The sequence below is a fragment of the Trachemys scripta genome, chromosome 4 (assembly GCF_013100865.1).
Source record: "Trachemys scripta elegans isolate TJP31775 chromosome 4, CAS_Tse_1.0, whole genome shotgun sequence".
Lineage (NCBI taxonomy): Eukaryota > Metazoa > Chordata > Testudines > Emydidae > Trachemys > Trachemys scripta.
The window spans coordinates 20652958-20665638 of record NC_048301.1 but is presented as its reverse complement, the minus strand read 5'-3'; the positions used below and the strand labels follow the sequence as shown (position 1 = coordinate 20665638).

At 46.6% G+C, this 12681-nt stretch overlaps 1 protein-coding gene across 4 annotated transcripts; it reads right to left on the bottom strand.

The window, feature by feature from the left end:
- Positions 1-358: 358 nt before the first annotated feature.
- CKB (creatine kinase B) lies at positions 359-11649 on the bottom strand. Of its 4 annotated transcripts, none has more exons than XM_034768912.1 (8): positions 11544-11649; positions 9670-9885; positions 8377-8531; positions 6718-6850; positions 5647-5818; positions 3717-3840; positions 2576-2765; positions 359-725 (listed from the first exon to the last, which is right to left on the bottom strand). In XM_034768912.1, the coding sequence occupies exons 2-8, from the start codon at positions 9860-9862 to the stop codon at positions 547-549; spliced, it is 1146 nt and encodes a 381-aa protein (XP_034624803.1). In that variant the 5' UTR covers positions 9863-9885; positions 11544-11649; the 3' UTR covers positions 359-546. The 4 variants fall into 4 exon arrangements, with proteins under 4 accessions (XP_034624803.1, XP_034624804.1, XP_034624806.1 ...); XM_034768913.1 differs by lacking the exon at positions 9670-9885 and adding an exon at positions 9032-9219 and having other exon boundaries at positions 11544-11648; XM_034768915.1 differs by lacking the exon at positions 9670-9885 and adding an exon at positions 9032-9237 and having other exon boundaries at positions 11544-11603.
- Between the last annotated feature and the right edge of the window lie 1032 nt (positions 11650-12681).

The window sequence follows — 12681 nt, the reverse complement described above, 5'->3', positions numbered from 1 at the left end:
ACACATGCCCAAGTCTTAGAGATGTGGCACTTTTACAGGACAGTATTTTAACTGAAGTGTGAACATTTATTCTTTATGCCACTTAACAGGATTATAAAAGTTACAGCAACAATTAACATCACAGTTGGAAAGACTTTTCCAAGAATTGCAACTGGGTGTATCAATTTCAGAATTCACTTCTAGAGGTAAGCAGCACAGCTAGGATGATACTACAAACACCAAGTCCTGCCACTCCAAACAGCTGGAAGAAATAGCCAAATGGCCCCCTGCCCTGTGCTGCCATGCTAGATTTTAGTATTCAGACAGATTTGTTTAATTTAAAAAAAAAAAAATAAAAATAAAAAACCCCACACATTTGTCAGGCCAAAACAATCGTTTATTTCATTTTTTTCAGCAACATCTCAGCCATCAAAAAAATAAACTCTAACACAGATGGATGGAAGACTTTTCTACAGTGTTACTAGTGGGTTTTTGACCCCAGGGCTTTGATTGGAGTGATGTTTCTTATTCATCCAATAAGTTAGGAAGCATGGAATTAAAGTGCTTTCATTTCTGAGCTGGTATGAGGTCATCAATGGACTGGCCTTTTTCAAGGCGTTTTTCCATTTCAATCAGTAGCTTCACACCATCAACCACCATCTGCACCAGCTCTACCTCAGAGAAGCCTAGCCGGTCAGCATTGGAGACATCAAACACTCCTCCAACAGCAGCAGTATCCACACCCCCTGAAGAAAGAGGAGATTCAGTTTAGAGTTGTGAAGTCCTTCACATCAGCAATACACATAAGGAGAGACAACATAGCAAGAGTCCACTTGGAGCAAAATAGTTTCCCTTGCTGCATTCATACCTGGTTATGGGCAGGGAGGTGGAAGGGCATGGCTTGAACAGAGGGATACTTCCAGTTTGCTGCCGAGTTAATAGTACAGTACAAGTTCTAGCAGACAGGACTCTCCCACTCCCAGCTTTATCAGTCTGAGTGACCCTTGGCAAGTAACTCAGCCTCTGTGCCTAGGATTATCTGCATCATTGGTATAGTATTCTACTGGACAGAAGTCAAGTATCTTGATGCTTTTAGAGAGTGTTTTGATATAAGTGATAAACTGTTCTTGGGGGACAAAAAAAACAAAAAACACAAAGACTTTCCTTAGCCGTGACTGCAGCTGTAGGCACTCAGTGAGTAAGCTGTCTATTCCAGACACAAGGGGATGATTTGGACATGGACTGTAAAAGGTGGTACTAATAGAATGCTGTAGTGCAGTTCTGTTGACCTCTATCCCATTTGCCTCCATCTAGTATACTATTTTTTATGAGGTCATCCTGGAGTACCATCCCTCTATTGTATGCACCCTTGGGTAGGGTGAATTGGGGCAACTGCTCTGGGTCCCCATGCTTTGCGGGGCCCTGTGCTTTGATAAAAAAATTGGGACTATCCTGATATTTAGCCCTTTGTCCTGCATCCCAACCTATGTACGATCAGAGTGCCATTTGTCCAGATATTCAGGTGAGGAGGCAGGCAGGTGAGGCGGGAGGCTGGCAGGCAAGGGAGTGGGGTGAGGAGGTGAACGGGGAGGCGAGCAGACAGGAAAGGGGTGAGGCGGCAGGCAGGCAGCAAGGAGGAGATGGGGAGGTGCTGGATGGACAGGAGACTGATGGGCAGGCAGGCAGGGGGTGGTGGTGTGGTGAGGAGGGGGTGGTGGTTGTGAGCAGTGGTGAGGTGGGGCAAACAGCAAGGAGACTAGCAGGGAGGCTGATTTGTCCCAGGCCCTGCACCTCCCACTAGGGATGGCCCTAACTGCATGAGCTGGGAATTAGTCTTCTAGACCAGGGGTGGGCAAATTGTATGCAGGGCCAGGGCAGGGGGTTGGGGTGCGGTGTGCAGGAAGGGGCTCAAGGCCAGAGACTGGGGCAGAGGAAGGGTGTGGGGTATATGAGAGGGCTCAGGGAAGGGGGTTGGTGCAGGAGGTGGCTCAGGGAGGGGTGTGAGGTGCAGCAGGGGGCTTAGGGCAGGGAGTTGGGGGGGCACAAGGTGCAGGAGGGGTTCGAGCTCTGGCCCAGTGACACTTACTGGCTCCAGGGTGGCAGTGGCACACACCGGGGCCAGGGCAGGCCCAGCCCCGTGCCACTTCAGGAAGCGTCGTGGCCCCAGGGGGGCGCAAGGGAGATGGGGGCAGAGGGCTCCACATGCGCTGCCCTTGCTGCGCCTCCAGGTACCTCCCCTGAAGCTCCCATTGGCCGCAGTTCCCCGTTCCTAGACAATGGGAGCTGCGGGGGGCAGTGCCTGGAGGCAAGGGCAAGGGCAAGGGCAATGCACAGAGCCCTCTGCCCCCTCACCCGGAGGCCGCAGGGACGTGGTGCCGGCCGCTTCGGAGAGCGGCACAGGGCCCATGGTGCCACAAGGGGCAATCCCGCAGGCTGGATCCAAAGCCCTGAGGGGCCGGATCCAGCCTGCGGACTGTAGTTTGCCCACCCCTGTTCTAGACACTTCCTCTAGGTAATCCAGGCCCCAAAACTACTCTTGCCAATAGCAGAGTATTTAAAGGAAGTGATGCATACAGAACTGCATTCCATTTCTCACCTGTGCCTCGCTTCTGCAGCCTCAGCCTCTTGAGGATTTCTCCAAACTTCTCATGCTTGCCAAGGTTAGGTAGTTTGATGTGTACACCACCACGGAGACCTGTCCCAAGGTTGGATGGGCAGGTCAGGATGTAGCCAAGGTGTGGATTCCACATGAACTCATAGTTTTTGGTCTTAAAGAGAGTTTCAATCTAGAGAGGAAAAAAAAAAAAAAAAAAAAAAAAAAAGCCTTTTAGAGAGACTGCCTGGTCTGTTCCTCCTCTAAAGGTTTGAGAATTTGAGATTTGATGACTATTTACAGTCTCATTAATGTATCTAGCTCCATGATTCACCATCCCTCCCCAGATAGTAGCATGACCTGAGCTGAACAGCTGCTATCAGTGGAGCCTCTGAAACCCTGAAGCTCCCTGGATTTAGAAGTGGGGGCAAGCAGCAGGGCATTTCCTTCTCCCCCCCCCCCGCCCACAAAACCCAGATGTTTAGAACTTGACTAGTTCAGACACTAAGGAACAAAGTTAGATTTAGTTGCTTTCAGGGTACCATCTAAGCCCATCTGTTGATACAGGCTTGTGGGAAGAGAGCGGATATTTAGTGATGTGTTGTCAGGCTTGATTTAGTGGCGTTTGTTCCTCTTTGCATTGGTGGACATAAGGAGGAAGTGCTGGTTTTACTTCCCCCACACACTAGTGTTTTAGCAAAGGTACTTTATGTAGTGTAGCACCACTACACATTTACTGAGTCTCAAGACATGTTCCATTATTTGTCTCTAGGCAGTGGTAGTTCATATTGTGTATTAAATCCCACTTAAGAGGAGGAAGCCAGTCAGGATGTTAGAGGACCTTCCTTTAGACTTCATAACAATAACTTAGAGTAAGCGTTTGAGCCCATAGACCCCTGGAATTTACTTGTGGAAAGATACACTAAGATGCTACCAGATGCCTAAGCTACATTGTCAGATGTTTACACAAGTACAATACAGGACTTGTGCTAGCACGGAGATTCCATGCCACACAGTAGCAGTACATGGCAGTATATTTTTAGAGTCTGTTTTAAGTAAGCACTCTGAACACTGCATCAAGTCCTGCACCATTTAAGGCAAGAGCAATCCTCTTTAGGCTTCTTGTTACAAATGTTAACTTCACCTGTGTTAGCCCAGTACAGAAGCGGGTGAACACTTCCTTCATGTTGCCACCTTTCTGCATGGAAATAACTCTAAGGTGATCTTCCTCATTGATCCAGACAAGGAAGGTCTTGTTGTCATTGTGCCTAGAAGACAGAAGCCAAACAACTCATTTCTCCATTTGGAGTGGAGTTTTCCAGATGGCAATCCAAGGGAGTAAATCTACAATGGGTTAAGTCTAAATCAGTCCAACTCTTATCTGAAGAGCTCATGTTGTACTGAAAATTGACACTAAAGTCTCAGTGTCATTTACTCTTACATGACCGTTTCAGAGTTAAAACTGAATCTACTGTATCTGCTCTTGTAGGTTAAAGGGTCAAATCAACTCCATATATAGACCTTCCCGAAATATCAAAGCAATTCAGCTTTTTCTGCCCTTAAAATCTGAATAATTGTTATTTGACTCCTCCTTCACCCTGCTTAGGCATGCACCCGTTCCTATTATCTTACTGCTCAACCTTGATGCCATGTCAAGTCTTAAATTAATTTGCAAGTCCCCAGGGACAGAAAGATTCAGTCCCTTTGTTCCATGGAGTGTCACTTTTGAGCAGTGTAAGGGGTGAAATACATTAGCATATATTCCTGAGATGGCAGTACTCTGCATCTTGACTATCTCACACCATCAATGGTATGCAGGGAAACATGATGTGCAACCTAACTGTCTTGTCAAGGTCAATTAAGTTACCTTACATGCAGCAATGACTCAGCACATGAGTAGATTCAAGAAACAAAATTTTGGATATTCATTTTAAGCTGCAGTTTAGAAGGAAGAATGCTGCAAGCCTGATGACCCATTGGTCCATCTGCCCTTGCCTTTGGATTTTAGTTGCTGCTGCCAGAAAAAAAATTCTTAGCCCAATACTGATAAGCTAGTCCACGACAGCAATCAAGCTGGGTATTGAATTAGTTAGCTGTCAAGATGAAGGTTACATAAAATGTTAAAAGCTTCCATTTAATCGGAGACTCAGGTTTTAGAGTCATGGCTCAGTCGACAAAGCTATCTAGTGTTGGTATCTCTTGCAGGCAGGTGATGAGTTATCTTGGAAAGGTGACCTACAAAATCAAACATGTTCAAGATCCCACTGTTGCATGAGAGACTGGAGGGATTCTACTGAGTGTAGCAAGAAGCTTTTAGTGACTCTTGTTGACCTGGGAACATTCACAGGAGTTCAACCTTCAGTGTAGAGGAGACCAAGAACATTTTTTCTTCCACTAGTTGGTTGGGTGTTAGAGGTCTGACAAGTTAACTCCTTCCCTTTACTTGTTCCTGTGTCAAGACATATTGCTAGCTGTCTAGACAGAAAAGGGAAGGCCTGATGTTTCCAGTGCAAGAGAGCCACATAAGAGGCCAGGTCTTCTCCTTACCATAAGCAGAAAGACAGGCACTAGTTCCCTTTTAGGTTTGCTTGGTTGACATTGCTGCAGAAGGCATTGCTTTTCCTGCAATGTGTTTTCAGTGAAGCCATTTTTACTGCAGTTTTTTTTTTTTTTTAAAGCCCAAAAGGCTAGGTTGAGTTACTCATCATAGTGACAATGCCACTAGTTCACCATTAACTGATTTTAAGCTGCCTCCCTTAAATGAATTATTTCTGCAATTCTTATATCCCCAGTAAAGAGGCAGAGAGCCACAGACATGCCAATGAGGGTAAACAAAGTTTGAGGGCTTTTTAAATTTTAGCTTTATGGGCTTGATCTTGTGGCCCACTGAAGCAGATATTAAACCTCAAATTTAAGCGAGAGCAAAAGCAAAGACAGTATGCAAGTTTCTGCCAAGTGAACACTAGTGTACAGAAGCGGTTTCATTCAGCTAGATCATTCAGGACCATAGATTTCTGCGTGGTACCCACTGCAGATGTGTTTAAAGGATTCTGGTTTCCATTGCATATACTCACCAAATACCTCTGCCATCAGGCCAATCTCGTGCCATTCCAGAAGCCAACAGGAGAGGAGAAACTGGTTTATCAAATAGGAAGTGATCATCAATCAGCTGCTGCTGCTCTGCATCAGTCATGTTTTTCAAAGCATAGTACTTTCCATTAAGGTCACCTTCCAGGCTAGCCAGGGCTGAAAGCAAGAGTCACATTTAGTACACAAACAGGATGCTAGGTGGTATTTTGATACGTTCCCAGCAATTGAGTGGCTAGATACACAAGCCTAGTGGCATTTCTGAAACTGATCAGTTTTGTTTCCTTCCTCCCCTTACTGTAAGGGACCATGCAGTGTTTGGTTCTTTCAGCTTTGAAGGATCGATCAGGCTGCTGCCCATTGTTGGGAGTTACTGTAGCCTTTATTTCTTTAAAGGGCATTTGTTTTCTGAGGAGCTATGAAACTAGATTTAATAGGACCTATATAGCTTATTCCACTTCTGGCTAGCAATTTTAATAGTACATGAATAAGCAAGGCCACTTCAGTCATTTAGAGGTTAGAGTAACATTACTTTCTGTATTGAGGAGTCCTAAACAGAGTTGTCTCAGCACAGAGGACAGCATTGCCACTGTACAAGACAGTCTCCTAAAATACATCCCACTGAAACCCACAGCCCACTTCCACGGTGTCATCTTAGTGGAAAGCTAGGTGGCTCTTAACTGCAGCTCTTGCATATGTTACAATACATCACTGAATTTGAAAAGTCTAACACCTGCTCTAGGTGAGTGCATGCTCACTTGCTATCCCACACAGACAGCAAAGCCTTCAAGGTCACAATCTCATTACTTAATACAATCCAATTGCCCTCTACTTGCTTCCAAATCACTTCCAGTTGAGAAAGCAGCTCTAGTTTTAGGTTAGTCATCCAGCTACATATGTGGTAATTTGACAGATTCCTAGTTCTGCATTTGGTGCTCTAATATTTGAGAGATTTTTGCAGTTGAGGAGGTAGGCAAAAATATTCCACCTCCTCAACTGTCAGCCTCAGTTTAACAAACATTGAAAGTCAGTCCATAAGATCAGAACTTTCATTTTACCTTCAACAGAAAGCTTCTCAATAGCCCGTCTCTCTCCTCTGCTACAATGAGGGGGAAGGCAGAATCCACGGATGCTCCTACCAGTTCTGACACGGGAGCTTAGCACGTAGTTGGGGTCCAGGTCATCACCACCCTATAAGAGATTGAGAAGTGCAACCATGCCACCAAGTTCTGCCCTGAATTATGTACAGCCCCTATTAGTTTCATAGCATGATTTGACCCCAAAGCGTTCAATATTTGAGTAGGATTTAGCATTAATGCAATAAAGCCACCATGTTACTATCTCATATTTTAAGTGGATAAGTTAGTGTAGTGCATGCATACAATCCTCATGTCAGTGCTCTTAATACATTAGAGCTGCTTTCCTCTACTAACAGTTGGAAAAGATCAACTCATTAACAGAATTTTAGATCTGTGTTTGCCTATGCCCAAGTTTAGAGTTTTATTTCCCCTGCAGAAGTGGGCTCTAAATAATGCAGCTCCTTGTTGTGTTTAGATGCTTGTCAAGACACCTTGTCTTGTAGGTGGCAAACAGAGTTATGAACTCAGGTTGCTACAGTTAAGAGTCTTCCCATTCAACTTTAAAAATCTACTTTATAAATAGTTCACATGTTGTTAGGGATTCCTAGTAGTTTAATATTTCTAGAATAAACAATTGGAAAGGCAGGGAAAGATCCTGAACTCAAACTTGGGAATGGATGGGACATAGTAGTGACTGCAACAGCTCAAGTGGTTTGTAAGATCCACTTGTGTACCAGGACCCAGCCTAGAGCCATCCTTAAGGATCCTCCAGGGTGAGACAGGGCTGCCCCAGAAGTTGAGTAGAAATGTGGATGTTGAAGCCCACACAGCTAAGACAGGAGTAACTGTTCCACTAGAGCAGAGTGAGCTAAGGGCTGGTCTACCCTACCCACCGGATCAGCAGGCAGAGATCAATGTATGTATGTGTGTGTGTGTGTGTGTGTGTGTGTGTGTGTGTGTGTGTGTGTGTGTGTGTGTGTGAGAGAGAATTTATCACATCTATACTAGATGTGATAAATCAACTGCTGAGAGCTCTTCTCGTTCTGGTGGAGTACTGGAGTCGACAGAAGCACAAGCGGAGTCAATGGGAGAGCATCAGCTGTCGATTTACTGCAGTGAAGACACTGTGGTAAGTAAATCTAAGTACACTGGATCCCCGCTAGAACGTGGGGTTTTGGATCCATGCGCCGTCCCGCGTTACCATGGATTCCGATGAAGGTAATTAAATTTGGGATCCATGCACGGTCCCGCACTATAACCGAATTCACGCTATAAAGATGCGCATTTTAGTGAGGGTCTGCTGTACGTCAACTTCAGCTACACTATTCATGTAGATGAAGTTGTGTATCTTAGATCGACCCCGTGCAGTAGTGCAGGCAAGCCTTAAGTCACAGCAGTATCTCAGGTCACATAGGACAGGAGTACTGTAGTCATTCGGAAGTGGTTCTACCCAGCCTGTGGAGACAGACTGAGACAGACTCCAGAGAGCAATAGCTAGGAATACAACAGATTCTAACAAGTGGTCACTCAAGTCACAGAAACAGATTCTGACTGACAGGGACAAGCAACTGCACTAGTTTTGCCCAGGCTTTATACTTTTGTCAGATGTCTGACCATTGCTGATGAAAGACTCTATACCTGTAGGTTATCAGGATTCAAGTCAGTCTTGTGCTGGTCAGTTGGTTTGTAGCCTCCATGTCGGTCCTTGATAATTGGGTCAAAGAGTGCCTTAAACACCTCATAGGATTCTTCATCACCAGCTACGCAGCCTACTGTCATAATGAAGGGATGGCCTGGAGTGGTAATAGAATTGCAAGAGCCAGATTTGGGTGATGTTTAACTGTATCCCAGAACAGCATTAGCCAGATAAGTTTGTCCTTATAATGGTAGGTCTAGTCACATTCCTACATACACACACACACGACAAGAACCAGTTGAAGACAAATCTTAGACACTTTACATTTCATCCAGCTAATGAAATGTAAAGTTACTGAAAACCCATAACTGTTGCCAATAAGCCATATTTGGACAAGTGAATCTAGGTCAGGGCAAGATTTTTGTTCATAGTCAATTTTACTAGCTATAGTTTAATCAGATATTTTATGCTCAGGCATTGCAGCCATTAGAATACGCTGGGCTTGGACTTCATGGACAACTTGATTTTTGGTTCAGACTGCTACTGATTGAGTTGCATTGTTGTAGTTTGCTCACAAGAGTCACCTCCACAAACTTAGTCACCATATGCATCTCTTATTTCAGCTGGTTCACATAGAATATTCTCAATGCATTTTACCAGGATTATCAACCCCAGTCTGAATGACATCATCCAGGGTGAAGCCACTGGGTGTAACTCTGTCTCTCAGTTTCTTGTACAAGTCCAGGGTTAGCACCTTGGCCATGTGGTTGTTGTGGGCGCTCAGGTCCGGGTACTCCTCATCAGGAGGCAGTCTCTGATTATTTAGTTGGGCCATTTTGATATTGCTAGAGTAAAAATAAATACTGGAATGTTAACACATTAATAAATCTGCTCCCCCTTTTTTTCAAAGAAGTGCCACAGAACTTCATATAGCCAGTTTGGAATAGGAGAGATCAAAGCAGCCAAGTAAGCCCTCAGAATGTCAAATTTTTAATCATGGTGTTTGTAGATAAGTTACACTTTTAGTCAGATTTTGTTTCAGATCAAAGCATTTAGCAGAGCAGTTACATAATTTGAGTGTTTGGTCTGTCAGAACATGGCATGCATTTATAGTGTTCTCTGCATTGCCCAATGGGATAAGGCCACCTTTAACTCTTAGTGGGCAGTGCTTTTGGGCCAGGACTCACTGCTTGAGAGATTTTGACAGCTCTAGGAACCTTGGTGCTGCTATCAAGACGCACTTCCTGTAATGAGGGAGAACAGATGGTTGTGGATCAAGAGGCTCTGTCCTTTACCTGGGTTGTCAACCCCAGTTTGGATGACATCATCCAAGGTAAATCCACTGGGAGTCTGTTTGTCCCTCAACTTCTTGTACAGGTCCAGGGTCAGCACCTTGGCCATGTAATTGTTGTGAACACTCAGGTCTGGGAACTCATCCGCAGCAGAGTACTTCTTCTTCAGGAGGTTGTGGCTGTTTGAGAAGGGCATGACTGATGCCTGACTGCAAGGTGCTAGGGGAGAAGAAAGGGGAAACCTCACCTTCAGTGCTTGGCACGCCCTTCCAGGCAGGCTCTGGAAGGACGCCATGGCATGCAGCAAGGTCACCTTGGCATGTACTCCACCTGCCTGCGGCCCAGTAACTGCATGGTCTCTAAGGCATCTTCCACAACCTCCTAACAAGGGCACCCTGGGGGCCGGGCTACCCCCTTCTACACACGGGGAGGGTGCAGAGCCGGGGTGGCGAGGACTTGCCGCAGGTCACGCAGCAAGTCGGTGGGAAAAGTGCCAGATCTCCCCGACTGGGGGCTTCAGGCAGTGGCCAGCCCCCCTGCGGAGAGCTCTTTCCCGGCCCTGCCGGAGCGGGGCCCCTTCCGGGGAGGGGGAACCCGCGTTAGCTGCAGAGCCGCGCGTCCCAGCTGCTCCCACACCTGCCCCCCGCCCCCAGCAGAGGTTGCGGGCTCGGCAGCGGCCACCCAGCAGCCGCACTCGGAGATCAATGCACCGGGCCACCCAGGCCCTCGGCAGGGGGCGCAGCCGCGAGCTCGGGGCTCCAGCACAGGCGCCCGGTTTTCCAGCCAGGAGAGCAGCGGCGCTCCCGACCCGGCCGGGTTATCTCCCTCCGGCCCCAGGCAAGCGGGGCGGGAGGCGGCTCAGGAGGGTGATGCGGCACCTGCCCGCGCCTGAGAGGCAGTGGGACGAGCGCGGCCACCGTTCCCCAGGACCCAGCACCTGCAGGGAGGGTGCAATGCAATGCAAGCGCCCCCCGCCAGGAGAGGGAAGGCAATGCAGCCCCTCCCCCAGGCTCAGCCGCCGGGGCCAGGAGGACGATGCAACCTCGCCCCACCTGGGGGGAGGGGAGAAGAGTGGGAAATGCAGCCCCCCCGGCTCGCTGTGCGCAGCTCGCAACCACCGCGCGGAGCCGGGACCCAGCTGCAACCGCAACCAAATCCCGTAGGGAGTGTCCGGCTGCTGCAGATCAGCCAGCGCCGGAGGGGAGAGGGGAGAAGGTGAGGACTGACTGGGGAAGAGAAATTCCTCCGGTTTCCCCAAGCCTGGGGGGAGACAAAGATCCCAAATACCCAGCACAAGCTCTGGAGAGCCCGGCACCCTCCCATCCCTGCGGGAGCCCCGCTGGGGAGAGCTGGCCCATCCCAATAGCACTGCCCACTCACTTTGGGGACCGGGTTAAACAATCCCCTACACCAAGCCATTATGCAACAAACGCCTACCTTCAGGTCATCCGAGTGGGGGGTGAATATCTATGTAAATACCCTGCTAAATAGCGGCTTAACCTGGCTTTAAAGTTAGAGCCGATCCAGTTTAACAAACCCTCTAGTGCCTGCATCGAGTTAGGGTTTAATTGGTTGCATTCTGGGCGTCCATATTATAATCTGTTTCCATCTCTCCCTTTATCTATAAGCCCCCCCGCAACGCCTCCCCTCCCTTTTTCAGGGTCCGGAGACACACTCCGGACCCTTTGGTAGCTAGCACTAACACACAATACATTTAGCTGCAATACAATATAGACCCTTCGGGTTACAATTTTGGGTGGTGTTTTTTTTTTGGCGGGGGGGCCTCGAAATAGTGGTTTTAAATCAAACTGTCTAAAACAGGCTAAATAGATCATCCTCCAATTTTAGTGTTGCCAGTCAGGTCCCCCAGCACTTACCGGGCACCACAGAAACCGCCCTTGTTCTTGCTCTTACACCCCAAAGCTGTCAGAGAGCGACCTATATGAAGTGGAGTCTCACCCCCACAGCCTCACCAGTTTTATATACAGCAGGAGCTGGCCTCCCATTGGCTGGTATTTATATTCCATTCATTCCACTGGAAGATTGTAAAAGGGAGTGGCGAAGTCCCTTCGTCTATTATAACCTATTGTTACTTCCATTTTGCCAGGCCTCCTAGTCGCAGGGTGATGCTGGCTGTCTCCGGTTTCTCTGTGTTAGCCTGAGCTACAACTTTCCTTCCAGGCTATCTAAAAATATGAGGGGTTTTGGCTCAATCATATGGGATTTATTTGCAATGCTCTTGTAAAATGCAAATACTGTATTAATGCACAACCACTTCCCATTATTACAGTGTTTCCCTGCACTATTAGACCCACACAGCGTTTTTGCCATTCAGACTTGCTGCCTTTAGTAAATATTTAACAATGACTATAATAATCTGATGTAATAAAAGTAAGGTCTTTGTGATGTTAGGACCAGCCTGATCTAAGAGTCATGTGAGTGATTAACTGCCTCTGTGTTCACTGGTTAGAAACTATGATAAGAATAATGGCTGAAAATCTAGTACCTATTCTCAGCCTCCTTGAAATATTAAAATAGTGAGTTTATCTCACAGTTTAATTTGAAGGAAAGCATACTTGATTAATAAAGTACACCAAGCCTCTTATTTTATTGTGTGCAAAAAAGGGGGGGAGGGGGATAGGTAGGGGAGAGGCTGCATTGGATAGTAGCTGAAATGGTACAAAGGCATGATCTTAATTCCCTGTTGAAAACAGAAATTAAAAGACTAAAGCTTGCTCACCTTATTCATGAAAGTAGTGCTATTGATTTTAATGGGATTACTCAGGTGACTACAACAAGCAGGATTGGGCCTAAAGTTAGATGCTACTAAGGCTAAGGACAAAGCAAAGTTAATGACTTTACTTTCAACCTTATACTATTACACTTTATATTTCTTTCTGAAGCACAGTTATTACAGTAGGCCTTACATTTGTCCAAATGGGACAGGGGATTATACATTTATATAGGTTCAAATAAGAGGATTGTTATTTTAATGTAAATTATGACTGTCATGGG

What these genes read in the sequence shown, in the direction of transcription:
- CKB (XM_034768912.1), bottom strand. Translation starts at nt 9,862, where the DNA reads ATGCCCTTCTCAAACAGCCACAACCTCCTGAAGAAGAAGTACTCTGCT. An exon ending in TGAATCCTGATAACCTACAG is followed by an intron (nt 6,851 to 8,376) that starts GTATAGAGTCTT and finishes AATCTCTTATAG; the next exon opens with GGTGGTGATGACCTGGACCC. An exon ending in TGAGAAGCTTTCTGTTGAAG is followed by an intron (nt 5,819 to 6,717) that starts GTAAAATGAAAG and finishes TCTTGCTTTCAG; the next exon opens with CCCTGGCTAGCCTGGAAGGT.